The 20103-nt window shown below is 33.8% G+C and overlaps 1 protein-coding gene across 1 annotated transcript; it reads left to right on the top strand.

Annotated features, from left to right (window-relative positions):
• The first annotated feature begins 584 nt into the window (after window positions 1-584).
• LOC120346274 (protein PTHB1-like) lies at window positions 585-18615 on the top strand. The gene is made up of 23 exons (XM_078110113.1): window positions 585-1144; window positions 1529-1667; window positions 2948-3126; window positions 4338-4512; window positions 4750-4828; window positions 4908-4995; window positions 5542-5640; window positions 6345-6471; window positions 6922-7103; window positions 7620-7699; window positions 7909-7968; window positions 8298-8400; window positions 8739-8849; window positions 9256-9396; window positions 9554-9643; window positions 10210-10364; window positions 10802-10954; window positions 11427-11606; window positions 14559-14693; window positions 15157-15265; window positions 15373-15517; window positions 17039-17178; window positions 17668-18615. Exons 1-23 carry the CDS (start codon window positions 1030-1032, stop codon window positions 17793-17795), a joined length of 2913 nt encoding a protein of 970 aa, XP_077966239.1. The 5' UTR covers window positions 585-1029; the 3' UTR covers window positions 17796-18615.
• The last annotated feature ends 1488 nt before the right edge of the window (window positions 18616-20103 follow it).

Genomic DNA, 20103 nt, shown 5'->3' on the forward strand with positions numbered 1-20103 from the left:
AAATAGATAAAAACAAAAGTAAAAGTAACTGATTATAGAATCGGGAAAGCGAACAAAACCTAGAGTAAGGTTTGAAACGTACAGATTTTAGATGGAAAGGTACCGGTATTGATAAAAGAAGTAGGCCTAGTACCGGTACCGTACGTGTTCGCCCACCCATCGATTAGCGAAAACGAGAACAGTTAAAGTATAGCCTACAGGTAAGTTATATGCAATTTTACCATGACAGAACAGTAGCAGCGTAAATTCTGAATGTACCGTACAGCCAGGTACTGGTACCGTACGGTACTAGGACATTATTATGGTATGGTATTTTTGATACAGTATTAGCCTTACCCTTCTGCCCTTAGGGTTGCCAGCTATGAAAAGTTTCAATAAAGGACATAGATTACCGTCATCACTTATTTTGTAACTTAACAATATAAAGCTATGAAATAAAAATTATATAGGCCTATTAAAAAATCTTCATGTATTTTTCATTTAATGTCGTACCTAATGTTTATCAAACATTGACCCAAACTAGCCTAGCTCTAGTTTTGCAGTTGCATAAGTTTATAATCCTTAAAGTTATATTTCTGCTGTTCAACAATTGTGGACACGTCACGCATTGTGGGATTGTCACGATTGTGGATGTCATAGAGACCAAGCGAAATTAAAAAGAATAATTAAAAGCTTGCAAATACTGAAATACATAAACGGGGACGATTTTTTAAGAACGGAACAATATCAAACACAGTACTTACTATATATATCGGGCAAAACATCGCTGGAAAGGATAAAGGACAATTAGCATATTTTTTAAATGCTAAAAAGGACAAGGACCAAAAACGTAATTAAAGGATTGTCCTTTGAAATACAGAAATAAAGGACGGTTGGCAACCCTATACAGTATATTCGTCTTCAGTTCTTGTTTGATTTATTCGGGAAAATTCATATTCTAGATAGAGATTTAGTGCAAATGTCCACCTTCTGACTTTTTGTGGCTCATGATTTTGAATTCTCAAAGTTTATTGACACATTTCATGAGTCATGACTTCTCTATTTAAATCAATTGAGTGGTGGGGAATGCAAACGACTTCTGAAGAGGAATGTGATTTTGGATGTCTGTGTGTTGCAAATATAGATAATTCAGCCGATGGCACAGGTAAATTTTTATTTAATCAATTTCATCAGATAGATTCATTGATTTGTCAACCCAAAATAAATTTATTAATGAAAGCATACCTACAATAAACCTGTAAACAGACACAACGTTTTCCTTGGTAGAGACAGAGGAGGGAGCGATACGACCATAAGCGATTACCACCGGTCATCCAAGTCAGCTTCCCCCAGTCAGTATTTATGCAAAGTGAAGCAGCAATTATTCACTGCCTTAAAACTTAATCAAAATCATTCATTTTTACTGCATCTGCCCCAGGTTGCCAGGTGTAAACAACATGCTCCATTTCTTTGTTACTGAATGTAGCCACAGTATTATGTTTTTATAGAACAAATCTAGCCTATCTATTTTTTTATAATTTAAATTCAGATAAAATCATCGTTGGAAGTTATCATGGAATACTTCACATTTATTTACCAAGTGAAGGAGGAAAGAATCCACATGATATATTATTAGAATCACAACTTTCTGGTCCTATATTACAAGTTGCAGCTGGAAAATTTGTATCGTAAGTAGGGATGGGCCGGGATTCGGATCCGGACTCGGATTCGAGTCGAATCCAGGAATTTTTTGGACTCGGATTCGATTTCGAGTCCACGTCGTTTTTACCGAGTCTATAATCAATTCTGTTTTTACTAATTTACGCCTATGTTTGTACTTTTACCCCTATAAATCTCACTACATACCTTAACTAGTTGAAATTCAAGGTTAGATATGTAACAATATCACTCGTGTGTATTATAACACTCCTAATAAAAACGACGACAGATATCCAGATAATATACCGCTAGGTAAAAACTATTGATAGCTTGTAACAATGATGCGCCAGTCGCCTTCAAACTATCTATCGTTTTTGGTATACATGTGGTACACAATAAAATATGTGTCAGCGCAATATACTTGAGTTTTCGATTTGCGTAAATAAATATGAAACATGCGCTCGTTCAACCCAAGGGGAAAATCTCACCAATACCTCTTTTAAATCAAGTTTATTACGTGCAATCCTTTCTCTAAAAAGGGAGCAATGGAAAGCATGGAGCGTTTTAGAACGTTTACATGAACTACTAAATTGCAAGCATTGTATTGACGACGAGTGACATCTCTCTACCATTTGCACACGCGACATAGTAAATTTAAGGCTAGAAATATCTGAAATTATGGGGAAGCATTGTAGTCAAAAGCTTTTTATTTTCCTATTTGACATGTAAGAATTTCTAAAAAGCCGCCCAGATTTGACGCAAGGTGGTGGGCTGGAAATCCAGTTCACCAGTGTTTGTGAGCGCGCGATGCTGTAGTATGGTCGAAAACGTGTTTTTCTACTTTTACATTGTGACGTCACGGACTCGGAGGATTCGATTCGAGTCCCTGACCTATTACTCGGATTCGTCGAATCTCTGTAATGCCGGACTCGTCCCATCCCTAATCGTAAGCATCACTCTTGTTTGACAATTTCAATCTTTTTTGTGTAACAATAGTATGAACTATGGAATTGTAATCTTGCCAATTTGCCTGTGTTTTTTACATTTTTTTTCACTCTCAAACTGAGGGTGTCTGCCTGCATCAATAAAAATTAACTTGGCCTATATATTTCATCTGCTTCCTATAAAATTCATTCCAAAATAACCTAAAGTTTTCTAAAGGTATTTTTATAAATGGATGCATGTGATGTCTAGTGAAATCATGACATTTATAAAATAAAATTCAGGCATATATTATATATTTCTATAAGAAAATTTACTGTATTTTATGTCTTGGTTCATTATTTAACATCAAAATTTATATTTGCAGGGTTTCTTCAGACTTACATCTAGCAGTTTTGTTACCTCGCAGTCTCACAATATATGCAATCGCAGTTAAGGCAGGAGCTGTAGATCATGGTAATCAGTGTATCATAAACAAAATATATGAACACAGACTCGAAAGAACAGCTGCAAATATGACATATGGTCCATTTGGCGGCGTACAAGGTATTTATTTTATTTATATACAACATGCCGGGTAAAAGGTCATTAATTTGCTATCCTTATGTATTTAAAATTTTGATGATGCCAATCTCTATTTCGGTGCTTCTAACAATGTGATTAAAAATTGTATTCATATATGGAAGTGGTTTCGAAGTTCCAACCTTTTTTATCTTGGCCCCTCTCCGGAGGGTTCTAGTACTTATGACCTATTTGGGTCAAACAATTCATGCTCAACAAGGTGAAAACCCCCTGTGAAATGACATCAAGCAATGAAACTGGGAGAACGGGAGTTTTATCGTATAAGGAGAAGTAAAATCAGTTCTGTGCCTAGCATTGTGCCCTCTTGGGGGGCCACAGCCCTCAGTTGGGATCCGCTGATATGGGCCATTCCAAGCAAAAGTTGAATTCCATCAATTTTTTAAAAAGTGTAGTCAAAGTAATTTTTTTTTATTTCTGATATCAAAAAACATTGGAATTTTATTGGACTGCATTCATTTCATCGAACAATTTAAAATTTCACCCAGGTTTTTGATGGTTTATAAAAAATGGCCTGAAATGTAGAAATTTTGGTATAATTGACATATTTTGGGATGATTCCTGACACAAAGTGTTTGATTGTGTGGTACAGTTATTTCATATGAAATTGACGCACTGGATTTAAGGTGCTGTAGGACATTTCTTCACCCATGTAACGATTTATTACCAGAATTTTAAGAGATGATAGAGGCCGCTGTTTCAAAGTGGAAAAATGTCCTGTAGTGTCACATACAATATGCACGTTATTGGCATGGATTTACAGTGTTACATTAAGTAACTTGAGCAACACATAGAGGGGTTGTTCAGCTACTGCACCAAAAATATTATGGGCTCCTGCTGTACCATCGCAAAAATTTACAGCACAACACAATGTACTGTTACTGCATGGTGGATTTGCCGTCCTGTAGTGTCACGCTATATTTTATTATATTTTTTTTATCTACTAAGTAAGTCTTGGGTGTAACTTTACATATTCAATAAAGCAACTGATCGGACAATGAAACAAAACATGTAGCCGAAAATGTAAAAATATATTGCATCCAACAACTTGCAAAATTTCTGGAATTGTCCTGTAGTGTCACTTGGAATAGCCCATATATTGTTCAATATATGGGAATACCATTTAGTCTCCTCTGGTTCACTCCTTACATTCATTATGCTTGTTCTATATATTTTAGGCAAAGATTCACTATGTGTACAATCTATGGATGGAACATTATCAGTATTTGAAAGCGAGAACTTTGCCTTCACAAGGTTTATTCCAGGTTTTCTTACACCTGGTCCACTAGCATATAACGCAAGAATAGATTCTTTTATAACAATGTCTTCAAATAGATGCTTGGAAGCCTATAGGTAGGTAGATAATGGATTAAACTTAATAACTAGATTTGAAAATACAAGGGATATACTTTTTTCTATATACTTAAAACAATGTATTTGAAAGTAGAAAGTCTGATGCTATTACACTTGAATCTTGTAATATATTTATTCACTTTGTTCTAATTGTTCAGCCACGTTAACTAATGTTAAGCGTATGTGTCAGAAAAAAAAATATTTTAATTGCAGTAGTTCTTTATTTTATTGTTGCAGTTATCAGGTACTTGCAGTTGCCGTGGACTCTAATACAAAAGAAGAAAGTCAAAGTGTTACAACTGGAAAACGAATCAATGTAATAAATTTTAGTGCGACTTTTATTTCTGCATTTGACAAAACATGCTCTTGTTTAATCCCTTTATGTTATTTTATAGGCTGATTGGAAACTCAATCTTGGGGAAGGTGCACTTGACATAAGTGTGATTAATATCCCAAACAGTCCTTCTGTGATAATGATTTTAGGTGAGGTTTTGTACATTCTCATGTCTTTCATTTCATATCGAATATTTCAATAGTACTGTTCTAATTTATATTGAGGATTGGATTATTTCATATTCAAAAAGTCGTTTTTATAGAAATCTATCATAGAATTATGGAATTCTCGCTGCTGTAGGGTGCTTTACATAACCGTTGGTCGATTTCGGCTTCCTTTGCCATCAAATCCATCTATATGGAATAATCGATTGGTCAACTACTAACATATCAGACATAGGATTGTAATCAGACAAGAAGCCGTGATTCGCAATACGATTAGGCATTTTAGCGCCTTTTCTCTCACCCCTACAGATGAATACGAAAATCGTATTTAGGTTCTAATCACAATGTTCTGATTTTTTGCGAGATGGGCTTTAAATAGTTTCATCTTTTGAACGTGATTTGGATGGAAACAGTATTCCTTACTATAAAATGTTGAATATATGCATTTGCGAGTAATTTTGATAAAAAAAATTTTTATTCCACTTGACATTTTATCTATTTGAATATTTTAATTACCTCTTGTTCTTAAAGGTGAAAGAAATCTATTTTGTGTACATGAAACTGGGCAGCTTGCTTATATGAAGAAGCTTGACTATAACCCTTCCTGTTTCTATCCATTCATCGTCAGAGGTATATTAAATTGATGTATGATTCTTTCGTTTTTTGTTGTGAAACAACCAACCAATGTTAACAACTCTATTCACATCCTGTATTATATTTTTTCTTACTATATTTTTCAAAAAACTCTATGAAATCATTCCATTTGTATGCAAAATAGCATGCAGGTTTCGATATCAATCCATCCACGTAATTCAGGAAGTTATTACACGTCCGTTATGATATTATAGATTTGAATAATGCTATCAATTAAGTTGCTTGCTTCTCATGTGTTTACTGTGGACAATAGTTACTAATTATCATAATAGTGTTTGTCTCGAATTTTCTACGCTATAAACTTCATTTCTCACACATACAATGATTATATACCATATTACTTCTTAGTTTAGTCTGAATTTAAATTGTATTCTCTTATTTCATATCCCAAAAATGTTAGTTCATAATGTTGTCGAAAAAAAGTACGGTAACTTTTTTCATCTCTGGCTGATGGATCAATATTTCTTTTGAGATATAACAGATGGCCACATGGATGTATGCAACCACCGTGACTCCACTGTGAATTTGTTATTGCCTATGAAATTCATGGAATATGTGTTAATGAGTCATGCTCAGCAATTAAAACTAAACCTTTAATCTGTATGTTTAGATTATAAATATTGTGATAGTTGATGCTCTATTATGAGAATGGGAAATTTAAATGGCATGTTTTTTTACAGAATCAAGCACAGTCAATTGCATAGTTTGCACTCACACCAAGCAACTACTACTTTATGAGGGAATCACATTAAAGTGGGCTTCCTTGCTCAGTGATACTCCAGTACAAGTTGCGGTTGGAACAATAGGGTGATTACATCTCTTCTTTTATATCTATCGTTATTGTTTCTGATTATTTCACAATTCGTGAATTAAAAGTTATCTGTTCAAAATTATTTAAAAAGCGATAGCAATTGAGATATTTAAAATTTGCCATTATTTACAGTGGAATCCTAGTCTGTTTTAAAATAGTTCCATACAAATATGATCCTTGCTTTAATATATTGTTATCTATACTAACTTTATTGCACATGAAGTGGACCAATGGATTGTTTTGTTACAATGTTGTTGTTGTTCTTCTTGGTATTTTTCTTCCTATCATTATGAAAAATTGCCTTTCTCTTTAACTACTGGACCAATTGCTTTGAAATTTTCACTTGTTAAATATTGTATTTTTCCCTAGAAGGCTATTCCTTCTTCATTTTGTATATTTGAACATAGCTCTCTTGTTTTGATGAATATCTTTGTTCAACTTGACAGAAAAATGCCTGGAATGTTGATCACATTGACTGACCAATGTAATGCAGCTTGTTCATATCTTGGAACACATCCATCTGTTTTTAATCTTCCACAATCTGCTGCAAGAGAACCAGACTATGCAACTATTGACCAAGAAATGCAGAAAATAAATAATAAAATCAAAGAACTTCACATGAGCAAAGGTGGGTATTTGAATATTTGTACTTCTTATTCCTTTTAAGTCACAAACACTCAACTACCATATATCCTCGCATATAAGCGGAATTTGTAGTGTGATCAGAGTTATGCGTGTTCAAGCCGACCTCTCAGTTTGGCGATATGTGAGGATATGTCATATACGATATGTCTAAAAATTATCATCTTGGAGAACTGATCTGGAATTGTTTACACCGATCAGTCTCTATAGATCTGAGAAATTTGTAACACTATGTCATATATCGCTATAGCAAATATCAAATTTCGTAATTGATAATTTCAAATCTTTTGTAAATCATTTTCTAAAACAAAAAGTCTCCATAACAATATAGGTAATTATGTAAAAAGCTGTTAATGTTTAAACAGTTGATACTTATATATCAACTATATAGCGGAAATATTCTTTACTTCAAAATACCATTCATAATAGATAATAGCCTGCTATTAATATTGAGAATTTTGGTAAATTTGTTTTGGATGGTTTTTTTATGATTATTATCCAGGTGATGCCTTGTCACAAGCAAAAGAATCAGAAGATTTAACTGTAAAATTAAATGTGCCTTCTGCAATCGACAAGGTTTCGGTATGTTAGAATGTTGTTTCATAAAATATTCCAATCATCATTAAAAAATTTCTTCATGTGCTTCGTCAAATATAGAATTTCAATAATCTTCCTTGATTCTTTTCCAAAATGTAGACAACAACAACAAATTCTACTGTTCATTTTTCAAACTTCATGATTCTCCTTAAACCTCATAGAGACTGATGATAGTTTTCATTTTATCATATCAGGTTTCGTCTGAACATGCCACTGTTTCATCAGAGGGAATTGTTCCTTCAATCACAGTACAGGTAAAAAAATGGTGTCGCGCTTTGGTATGCGATCTCGGTTGTGTGATCTTGGTGATTTTAGTATTATTAACCTAACTAACCCTAATGCAATGAAGAAAGGTTTATGGTCAGTAACTGAATTTTATGAGAATGTTTTATGCAATTGAGATCACATTAAAAAGTGAGATCAAAGTAGTTGTATGGCGGCAAGATTGCATACCAAAGTGGCACCAAATATAATGATTTAGGTCGCTGTTGTTCATAAGATAACCAACTATTCAAATGTTTTTGAAGTAATATTGGTTGGTTGTGGTGACTTTTTTATGAGATTGCTATTTTGTGTATTTCAGATTATTTTAAAAGCTACAAGGAGAGTCAAAGATGTATCTATTATGATTCACGTCGATCAGCCTCTAACATGCACTCAAAAACATATTGCAATACCTGCTATTTGTAAGTAGATGAACTATTGATTCAATTAATGTGCCAAGTATTCATTATTTTTCAATTACTTATGTTTTAATGTAATTGGTAAATTTACATTTTTGTGATTTGAATTTATTTGAAAATGTATTTTGATTTTAATAAAAGTACAAGGTTGTGAGCAAGTACAAGTAAAGCATAAAAAGAGAAAAGGATTTTGTCTGATGCGAATCTTGTATTTTAATGAGAAGAAACCATAAAATCTTAAGATAATATCATGTTAATGCGAATTTTGAACATTACCAACTTCTTTGATAACCAAACCCAGTTTTAATATATTTATATACATAAACTCTTAATTTTATTAGCTGAAAGTGATCCAACACCATGTGCAACTGTTTCGTTTTTTCTTTGCAACGAATTTTCTCCTTCTTCATTAGAATTTGAGGTTGTTGTGTATTATCAGCAAAGTGTTACAGGTTAGTATTCCATTTTTGTTTTTGTTTTTCAATAAAGTGAAATATTTTTAATCAGGGATGTGCGAAACTGCGGGTGTGCAAAACTGCGGCCCACAGGATAAATGTTGCCCACAAGGAATAATTGTGCGGCCCACTGCCCACATAGAAGTGCCAATTCGAACGGTGTGCGACCTGCAAAGCTAGTTTTTAATTTAATTTGATTTTGTGTATGTGAGTAATTCCAATGTCTTTGCACTGAAATTTTTGTGCCTGCAACTACTAGAAAGCTTTTGTTAAATAAAGGTGTGGCCCTGCGACCTCACCCAGTTATTTGTATCTGCCCCCCCCCTCTCCCCCTGTATTTAAAGGTTGCACTGCACACCCCTGTTTTAAAGAATTTGCCATAATTATTGAAACTTAATTTTAGGTCACCCGAAGGTTGTAACAAAAAGTGCACAACTACCTTTGTCTCTTGTATCATGGCCGCATGACCCAATTAAAACTATGGATTCTAAAATTACACTGGAAAGCAACAACCCTTGCATGAATCTTCTAGAACTTTTTCCAGGCAAGTAATCCTATTACTATGAATAGGTAATAGGTACTTAGTTAATATGAATAGTTTTCATCTAAGTCAGTAATTGTGATTCTAACAGACAAGATTACCTTTAATACTTTTGTCATTTAAAATTTAGTTTTCTTTTATAATTTTATCACAATTTCAGAACTCGCTGCGGCAGATGCAGGCCCAAACTGTGTGGGATTGAGGCTGATTTATGGACCCAGAACTACTATATTGACGTCAAAGTCATCAAGTATGTTTATAGGATATTTTTATATAACATTTTCTACAAATTTAGGCTTCAAAATGACATGGAAACGTTAAATTTATTTTAAGCTTTAGCTTGAAAATTTGACTTTAAGAGCCCAGAGAATTTTGGCATGTTTTCATTCAATCTCAAGCTCACTGGAATCGGGAGCTAGAATCATATTTACAAGTTGTCTGATTCGGGAATCGAAATTTAAAAAATGTGATATTCAAATTCAAAGTTACCATCAGCACTGGGTCGACTAAGCATTCTCAACAGTTAGCATGGTCAAAATTTGGGTCTCGGATAAATGGGAGCTGGATTTGAAGTTAAAACTTAATTCAATTTGGAAGTCTTAGTCGAAATTCCATCTAACCTAAAGTTGGATTTATGTTTGGAATCGTTCAGAATTAAAAGTCTGGTATAAATTTTTCAGGCTTCCCGGTCCTGGTTAGAAAGTGACTTGATTTTTAATTATGAAACATAAATTAATAAAACAACAAATTGGCTTTATCATTTAACCCATCATTGTATAATGTATATTTTGTCAATTTGTTATTTAATTTATTCAGATCGGTACAGAGTGCAAAGCGAATCATATGCAGGATTATGGCTTGTTACTCGTGAATTGGTTAAAAGATTAGAAAGTTCAGCAACATGTAAACTGACTCATCCTCAGCCAGTAAATTTAGAAGAATTATCACCGATAATTGATAGACATTACCAGGTAGTTTATGATCTTTGTTTTATTTTTCGATTACTGGCAATTGCTATTTATTAATTGTTCTCTGCTCCAACATTATGAAAATACTGTTTTCCACATCTTATTTAGCTTTCAGTTGGGGTATAACCATCCTTTCTATACACCACTTCTCCCAGTATTCTTCAATTGTCCTTATTCTTTATCCTTAGTATCAGTTTTTTTCTCCATAGAAAACAAGGCTCATTATATAGTAACCAATATCAATGTGAGATTTCCCATGCAGTTCAAAATAATTTAACTATGGAGGAATTAATAATCGTCATATAGCTTAACTGTTATATCAAAATAAACCATATTTTGTCGGATGGCCTAATAATACATACCTACATTTTCAACTGGATTTTTGATGCCGTTACGTGTTTTTTGGTAATTCAAAATTAATTTTATTTTTAATTGTTTAGTTACGAGTATCGAAAGAGAGCGTTCGTCAAATTTTAGATCTTAGAGCAAAACAATTTCGAGCGATTCAGAGGCGATTACTAACAAGATTTAAAGATAAAACACCAGCCCCATTGAATTGTTTGGATTCGTTATTGGAAGGAACCTACAGACAAGTATTCAGAATTTTTTTGTGGTGAATGTATATATGAATTTCTTACTGACTTTGATTGACTTTTTTCTTTTTTCTCCGAGATTAATCCTGTTATGAAAACAAATAAAAATTGTAATTATAAAGCAATGGTTCCTGAAGTTGATTGACCAGGTGCCAAAATTCAAAGTGGAGGGATATTCGCGGGCTGGGAAAGGGGATTGATCGCCTGCAAGTGCACGAACTTGTATATATAATCCTCATTCTGATACATATAATTGAGATACCGGTATAATTGAATTGTTCCGAATAAACACATGCTTAAATTGTGATAGTGACGTAACAGTTGGCAGTATGTCAAACGCAAAATTTAAAACAAAGTGTTAAAAAAGTTCGGTGGGCCATATTAATATTACGAAGCACCATTTGATATTATACTATATTCAGTTGATATTGAATACTCTTGTGATTATAAATAAAAACGGTGTTGTTTTCAGATTTTAGCACTTGCTGATGCTTGTGAAGAAAATGCTCAAACGTTACTCATGTCTAATATTGAACTCTCTTGCGTTTTGAGACTAACAATTTTACTCGCTCGTCTTTGGTTGGAACTCAGTTCTGAAGAGGTTTCACTCCTCGAATCTGTGTTCTGCGTTCACTTGAGGGACGCTGATATGGTGAGTTGAAGTGTAAACATGAATACTGATGTACCGATGTCATGTTTATATTTATTGAAAAAAAGTAATAAATGGGTGCGCTAGATTCTGTTGCATTTGTAAGAATTGCATGTTGAAGGTTTTAAGCTTTTAAATTCAATATTTTTCACACTTTTCTGCCATTCACTTCAACAAAAGCACTGTGTGATGATTACAAACCAGTAATTTATTCAAATTTTCTCATAGGCAGTTTTCACAAGTACCAGTAATTTTGATTTTCATTAACTATATTCCAGAGCAGCGGTTCCCAAACTATGGGTCGCGACCCACTGGTGGGTCGCAAAAGGAATCTTAGTGGGTCGTGAAAAGATGTAGAAAGCTTTGGGTAATTATTAGGGATGGGACGAGTCCGACATTACAGAGATTCGACGAATCCGAGTAATAGGTCAAGGACTCGAATCCTCCGAGTCCGTGACGTCACAATGTAAAAGTAGGAAAACACGTTTTTGACCATACTACAGCATCGCACGCTCACAAACATACGTCGTAGCTCATATTTTTTCCCTAATGGCAGATTTTTTTCCTAACCTGCAGATAGCTGTTGAATAAATTTAAAAATATATTTTTCTGTTTTTCTGGCAGCCATAATACAATCGTAAACGTGGGTCAATGTGCGCCTTGAAATGGATTTCCAGCCCACCACCTTGCGGCTATTTAGAAATTATTACATGTCAATATGAAAAATAAAAAGCTTTTGACTACAATGCTTTCCCATAATTCCAGATATTTCTAGCCTCAAATTTACTATGTCGCGTGCGCAAATGGTAAAGAGATGCCACTCGTCGTCAATACAATGCTTGCAATTTAGTAGTTCATGTAAACGTTCTAAAACGCTCCATGCTTCCCATTGCTTTCTTTTTAGAGAAAGGATTCCACGTAATAAACCCGATTTAAAGAGATATTGATGAGATTCCCCCTTGAGTTGATCCTGCGCATGTTTCATATTTATTTACGCGAATCAAAAACTCAAAAATATTGCGCTAACGAATATTTTATTGTGTACCACATGTATACCAAAAAAGATAGATAGTTTGAAGGCGACTGACGCATCATTGTTATAAGCTATCAATAGTTTTTAACTTGCGTTATATTATCTGGATATCTGTCGAGAGATATTGTTACATATCTAATCTTGAATTTCAACTAGTTAAGGTATGTGGTGAGATTTATAGGGGTAAAAGTACAAACATAGGCGCATGTTGTTGGATGCAATATATTTTCACATTTTCAGCTACATGTTTTGTTTCATTGTCCAATCAGTTGCTTTATTGAATATGTAAAAAATTGCACAAAAGTTACACCCAAGACTTACTTAGTAGATAAAAAAAATATAGTGAAATATAGCGTGGCACTACAGGACGGCAAATCCACCATGCACTAACAGTACGTTGTGTCGTGCTGTAAATTTTTGCGATGGTACATTAGGAGCCCATAATATTTTCTGGTGCAGTAGCTGAACTACCCCTCTATGTATTGCTCAAGTTACTTAATGTAACACTGTAAATCCATGCCAATAATGTGCATATTGTATGTGACACTACAGGACGTGACACTACAGGACATTTTTCCACTTTGGAATAGCGGCCTCTATCATCTCTTAAAATTCTGGTAATAAATCGTTAAAGGGGTGAAGAAATGTCCTACAGCACTCCAAACATTCAAACTTTATTAACTTAAATCCAGTGCGTCAATTCCATATGAAAAAACTGTACCACACAATCAAACACTTTGTGTCAGGAATCATCACAAACTATGTCAATTATACCAAAATTTCTACATTTCAGGCCATTTTTTATAAACCATCAAAAACCTGGGTGAAATTTTAAATTGTTCGATGAAATGAATGTAGTCCAATAAAATTCCAATGTCTTTTGGTATCGAAAATAAAAAAAAATTACTTTCACTACACTTTTTAAAAAATTGATGGAATTCAACTTTTGCTTGGAATGGCCCAGTAATTATACTGGTTATTAGGATCGGTGGCGACTCGCATGGTTCCATTACATTTGAACCCACGTACATTTGAACCCATGACAATTGCACCTGTATGCTATTGCACTTATGGAATTTTTTTTGTTTCACGGATAGTTAAACCCATACTAACCCTAACCCATGGGTTTTAGTTATAGATTGAACCCGTGGATATACGCATGGGTTCAAATGTACATGGGTTCAAATGTACGGTCACCGACTCGCATGCATAAATCTTCAAAAAAAAAAAAATTAAATTGAATTTAAATTCTAATCTGTGAAATTTTTCTTTTTATCATCTTCTCAAAGGAACGAAAATTTGCTACACAAAGAATATCCATGTGGCTTTTTTACGCATAGCAGTTTTGTACACTGCACAGCACTTCTTACCGCGTTTCCCCAAAATTTAGACAGGATTTAGATTTATTTTCTTTTGAAGAATAACACTGTTTATTTTTGGAAGAGGTCTTTTGTGTTCATTTATCAAAAATAAAATTACATTGTAGAAAATCACAAGATTTTTTACTAAACATTATATAAAAACCGACATCCATTATTTTTATTTGTATTTCTTATACAAAAATCAAGTGACAAATATCATAATTGTGATATCACACAATCTTGAATAGTGGTGTGATCTTCACCTTACCTCAGGCCAATGAACCTTTCCTATCCCACACATTTTAAATTTATTTTAAGGGTAGGGCTTAATTAAAATCCTTTTGAAAATTCAAATTAATATCTTATTTTCAGGTCAGGTCTTATTTTCGAGGAAACACGGTAGTTTTGCAATGATTAGCCATTGCTGTCTTATGCCATAAAAAAAACAAAAGAAAATTTAATTAAAGTTAAGTGGGTCGCCATAAGCTGTGGTAATAAATAGTGGGTCCCAACTCTAAAAAGTTTGGGAACCACTGTTCCAGAGCATTCTTTTTTTCACAGGGATGGGAGGAAACAGTAGAGTGTTCAGTTTCTAAGTTGATTCGCACTGTTCTATCCAAAGGTGGTAAAGACTCTTTCAGTGCAAGTATGCCTCCGTCTAAAACAACATTGGAGCTACCTGATGACGTCAGTAAGGTGAATTATGACATCATATGAAACTCTTTTTAGTCTTGAGTCCTTCAGTATTACAAAAGTATTTTATTGAGAAATTGATGCTCCACTGAGCTTATTCCATAGAAGAAGTCATTTTATTTATTGAAAAATTCTTCCAAGAGTTTTTGATAATCATTGTCTATTATTTAATGGCTAACGTCTACACATACAGTGTAGGGGAAGTTCCTGCTTAAAATTTCTTTGCTAAGGTGTTTACCGAAAGCACTGCCCTCACCTAGCAATGTTGAACAAAATTATTTTAAATCAGCTGATATCATCTTTCATGAATACAAGCTTATAAATATATCATCTTTATATTCCTGCTGATTCGTGAATCTTCTACCATATATCTCTCTGCTTTTTAGTTATGGTATAAGGTATTATAGCCTTACTTTAAACAAAGTTGCTTAAACAGATCCAAAATATTTTAATATCTTCATTTTAGATCAAAAAGTACATAGGAATCTTTTTTGATCATCTTTCCAAGGGAGCAAGATTAATCCCTCAATCCAGCTCTAAAAGTATAAACAGAAATACAGGCCCAATTTCTAACAGTGAGTGATTGTTTTATTTTTATGGAATGCATATTTGTGTTTATTTACATTTACTGACAATCGTTATCAAATGGAGATTCGAATTCTATTTTTGTAAATTTATCCAGTTTCTATAAGCAAATCAAAGGATAGTTCACCACAGCCATTGATGTCTAAAAGGGGTCAACCTCCACCCATTGCAAGAGGTGTAAGTGATGATTATTCAGCAATATTGGAAGAAGATGAATCAGCAATAATTGATGACATTATGAAGTGAGATGCAGTAGTATATATAAATTGATAATCTGATAATGTAATCTTCAATTAATTCTAAATAATAATAGCTTGAAATTGTCTTGTAAAGTAAAATTATAATAGGTAATTTTAATTATCTAAGGCAGGCCACATCCGGCTTGCTGCAAATTTTCATCCGGCCTGCGAGCAAGCTTTTAGATTTAGACACTTTCTTTTTTCTTGATAATGAAGAAGTCAGTAATAACGTTCGACAAATTTTTTTTAAATTGCCGATGGTTTTCGTCAGCTCGAGGTGACTCCTCAAATCACAAATTTCCCTCAACATATATTTGTCTTGTATACTGTGGAACTATTGAGACTGTGGAACCATTGAGAAAAACGAGTTATTATTGATCATCGGCGACGAGATGCTAAAGATAAATAAAGGAGTGAATCGGCAAGCAACTTAAATCTAGAGCGCCAATATAAAATACTAAAAATTGAACAGAAATAAGTTTTGATTTAGAAGGCCCCTGACAGGTTAAAAACGCTGTTGTAGAAATTGGAAACTGGAAAATTTCTGGTGCACACGACACAACATTTGATTGAGTGGCTTTCGTGCGCTCGATGTACCTTTTGAACAATTCCGAAACTACCGACAGCGCCTGATATATTAGATAATTAATGTAAAGTGAATTCAATCGATTTTCATGGTACTGAAATGAATTTTACTCTGTGTGGTTTTATCGCAGACGTGGGGATTTTTAAAATGGTAAAATCTTTAAAACAGAGCTGAGTCAGTGTTGCAAGAACAGATCAGATTTGTCGAATTCACGAAATCGAATAAAAATAATCTGGTACTTTACCTCACATTTTTATATCCACAGAATGCGGTGGTATTTTAGAGGGGTAATGCCTACATTTTGTCAAGTCTACAACGGGTTAAGTTGAAAACAATAAAGCAAGACATTTTAAATGTATCCGTATCGAAAATAGGTATCAAAACAAATTATATTCCGGCAGTTTATCTGACATTTTTTTATCCGCAGTTAGTCGTGGTATTTTAGAGCAGTGCATCCCGAACTTTTAAGCTCGCAACGCCTTCCTGTTCACAGTAAAAATTCTATGCAGCGCCTTCCTGTACACGGTAAAAATTCTATGATGACAGCAAAGTTATATGAATCACGATGTTTTGCCACCGAAGACATGGTCCTAATTTCGCATTGTTACTCACTCTCCAGCATTATTATGCAAGCGTGCCGTTTCTCTGATCCTATGTATTGTCACACAATTTATGTTTTAAACTAGTTTTAATTGTGCTTTGAATAAAAATTCTAACAAAAAGACAATAGATGTAGTACTTGTTTTATTTAAATGTGTAAAAAAATATAATAAAAAAGCACGATCGACTCTACCTAGTCCGGCCCGCCACTGCATTTTGAATATTCAATGTGGCCGATACCAAAAATAATTGCCCAGCCCTGATCTAAGGCAATATCATTATATTGTACTTATACATTGTTTTTTGCCATATATGATATTTAATAAATATTCTGCCAGGTCCACTCCTGCTATGCCCAGTGTACTCAAACCACCTTCATTATTCAATTCTTCAATAAAAGAAGACAATACTGCGGAATCAATTGATGAAAAACCATATAAAGTTGAGCCTAAAAGTGAACATGAAAACGGAGTTGAAAGTAAGTTATTGCTTGAAATATATAAATTTTTCCAAAACACTCGTACAATTTCGGTCATAGGCAGGGAGTTTAATTTTAGGTAGTTGTCTTTACTGCTGCGATATAATCTCCGATCCATAAGTTTAGGCATTGTTTCTCGTTCTTAGGATAGGATATACATATTCATTTCTGGGGAGAGTAACGCAGATAAGACAGCTTAATCATATGGTGAACCACGGCCTCTGTTCCTGTTACTAAACCAGGTCTGGTATGGGATTAGTCGGCCAGTTATTTATTTTGGATGCATGGACTTGATTCCTGGTTACCTAGGTACCTAAAATGTAGAAAAATAGAATTTATGTCTGACAATTGAAAAAAAATTGCACTGACCATTATTAAGCCAATCTAGATACAGTTTTGAATATTCATTCAGATTTTGCTTATTGCAAGTTGGTCACTCCGTTTCATTTTCACAACATTCTTCACATTTTCTTTTCTTTTTTTACCTAGATCCTATTGGAATGGCAGTAAAACCATCTCCATCAAAGAATAGCGATGATGCCTTTATGGCTGGTGATGACATAATTGAATCGCCTTCATTTTACGACAACACTGCAGATGATTTGTATGCAATGTAGCTGCTGATAGAGGTTGAAATAAATTTCATTTTGAATTGGCTATGCAAACTCTAGACTCAGATATACTTGTATGGCTGTCTTCGGAAGACTAATACAATGCATTGTTTCTTATTATTTATCAATAGCTATATTGAACTATCTCATGCCGTGGTAACTAAATTAATTGAAACTTTTTTATCTCTGTTTTTGATAACGCTGTATTCATACACTGTACTGCATGAAAAAAATTTAGGATTTGTTTTGCAGCCTATTCGGATGTGTAGTTAGAATTTACTGAATAGGAACAATATGCATATACAAGAAATCTTAATTTTTCAGATTCAGTCATAATTGAAGCGATAGTATCTGAATCACTAGTATTGTTATTTTGTGTCTTCAATTTGTATTATATGGCCTTTTCTAATTTATTTTAAGTCTTTGAAAATGTATATTGCAATCTTAACATTGTGAAATCGATATAATACCTTATTATTTCATGTCAAAAACTGCAGGCGTGGGACTGCAGATGTGATTATTAAGTGATTAGTACACCATTCCACATTTTTAGACCAACAAAATTTATAAGTACATCTTGATTTATTTTCCTGGTTATGCAGTTGTATGTTCCTTCTCACAAAAATCAAGTTCTTATCTAATATTGTGTTTGCGAATAGAAATAGGTAAATGGTAAATTCTATAGTTCTTTTGCAGCTGATAATTTGCACAGTAGATGACACTGTATAATGCTTAGTAAATCCTTTTTTTCATTTATGGCTTTTGTTTTAATTTGTTTTTGTACCTGTGTTCACGTTAGCAATAAAGTATTCTTTAATATAACTGATATCGACAAATTTGTTGAACAAGGTCTTCAGGAATACCTTGTGATGGGGGGTATCAAATTGCTCTCGTCCATTTCTTCATGTAAGGTTGCCCATGTAAGGTTGATAGACGGGACATAAATAGACAGATAATTTATTACCAATTCCGCCAATGTACATATAATATGAATAGCAATACAAAGACTGGACGAAAAATTCAGGAAAGATGAAAAAAATTCAGATGAGGTTGCAAGTCATCGCCCGAATGCGTTGATCGTAAAACAAGTTAATTTAGAGCTGTTCGACTCGCTAAGGGGGTTATTGCGCTTCATGGGAGTTTTTAGGTAACAAAAGTGTACAAAGAGATTTCGTTTTGCAATAGGGGGGCGGGGATGACAGTTCAATAGTCTCATATCTTCTCATCCATTAATCAAGTAGCAAACCAAGGGTGTGCAGGTTATTGATCTATAGCATAGGTTCTCAAAGTGCTCCGTACGGAGTCCCAGGGCTCCGCGAGAGAAACCCAGGGGCTCCGCGAACTCTTCAAAATACTGACTCAAAATTTTGTAACTGTTCAAAGAAGCAATAACAGCATTGATAAAATCTGACAACAAATAGCCTCGAAATATGGTAAAGAGGCGGAATTAAAAAATGACATTATTTATAAGCAGGAGCGCAGCCAGGATTCTTAAGAGGCAGGTGGTTCAAAATTGGAATCGGAAATTTCCGCGCAACATTCTTCGCGATTAAAAAAACGGATAACGAGATTTCTGTTGCGTAAAATATTCAATCCATGACCGATGCGAGCATTTAACGTGTCTCGTTGTTATCATGTAATTGTGCTCATCGTTACTCACGTTTGGTTCGAGATTACTATTAGGATTACTAAAATGAAAGAATACTATTCTAAAATAACATAAAATATGTGATAAACTGCCAACTATAAATAAATTGGAGTCGTATTTTTGCGATCTTGGGATTTGTCAAACTTGATTTGTTCTTTTGCACTTGAGATTATTTTTAAGCAAGATATCGCCTTTTAAAAAATCACAATATCTGGGCAAAATACGAACAATTGAAATTTATTTTATTGCATTCGGCTCTGTCGGTGTTTCGATTTCGCAGTTACTACGATGAAAACCTAACATAACACCAAATTTTATGATTTACAATGTCTATAAAAGCGTTTTCAATCTGAGGTGAGTCTGCTGAAAACGAAACGTGTGATCTTCCATTTTAAGTTTCAGTTTTAATATTTTAGAAGGCGTTTTTCAATTAAGAAATTTGAGTTGCGGTTTTACCTCTTTATTAATTATTATTTTTAGCCTTTCATCGCCGATGACTATAATATGGTAACATGTTTTTCACATTAAACTCATACTTCCCCACGAGAACAAAAAGCAATTAACGTCGTCCTTGTGTAACAATACATGTATATGCCGAGGGAAATTTTTGATTTAGGGAGAATAAACACCGGCGTAAAGATGTTTAAAGGTTCAAAAACACGCCAT

The sequence above is a fragment of the Styela clava genome, chromosome 1, assembly GCF_964204865.1.
Source record: "Styela clava chromosome 1, kaStyClav1.hap1.2, whole genome shotgun sequence".
NCBI classification, from domain to species: domain Eukaryota; kingdom Metazoa; phylum Chordata; class Ascidiacea; order Stolidobranchia; family Styelidae; genus Styela; species Styela clava.

Excerpts from the sequence above, each read along its gene's own strand:
- LOC120346274 (XM_078110113.1), top strand. The coding sequence starts at position 1,030 with ATGACTTCTCTATTTAAATCAATTGAGTGGTGGGGAATGCAAACGACT. Across the intron at positions 1,145-1,528 it reads TAATTCAGCCGATGGCACAG|ATAAAATCATCGTTGGAAGT; the intron begins GTAAATTTTTAT and ends ATTTAAATTCAG. Across the intron at positions 10,955-11,426 it reads TGGAAGGAACCTACAGACAA|ATTTTAGCACTTGCTGATGC; the intron begins GTATTCAGAATT and ends TGTTGTTTTCAG.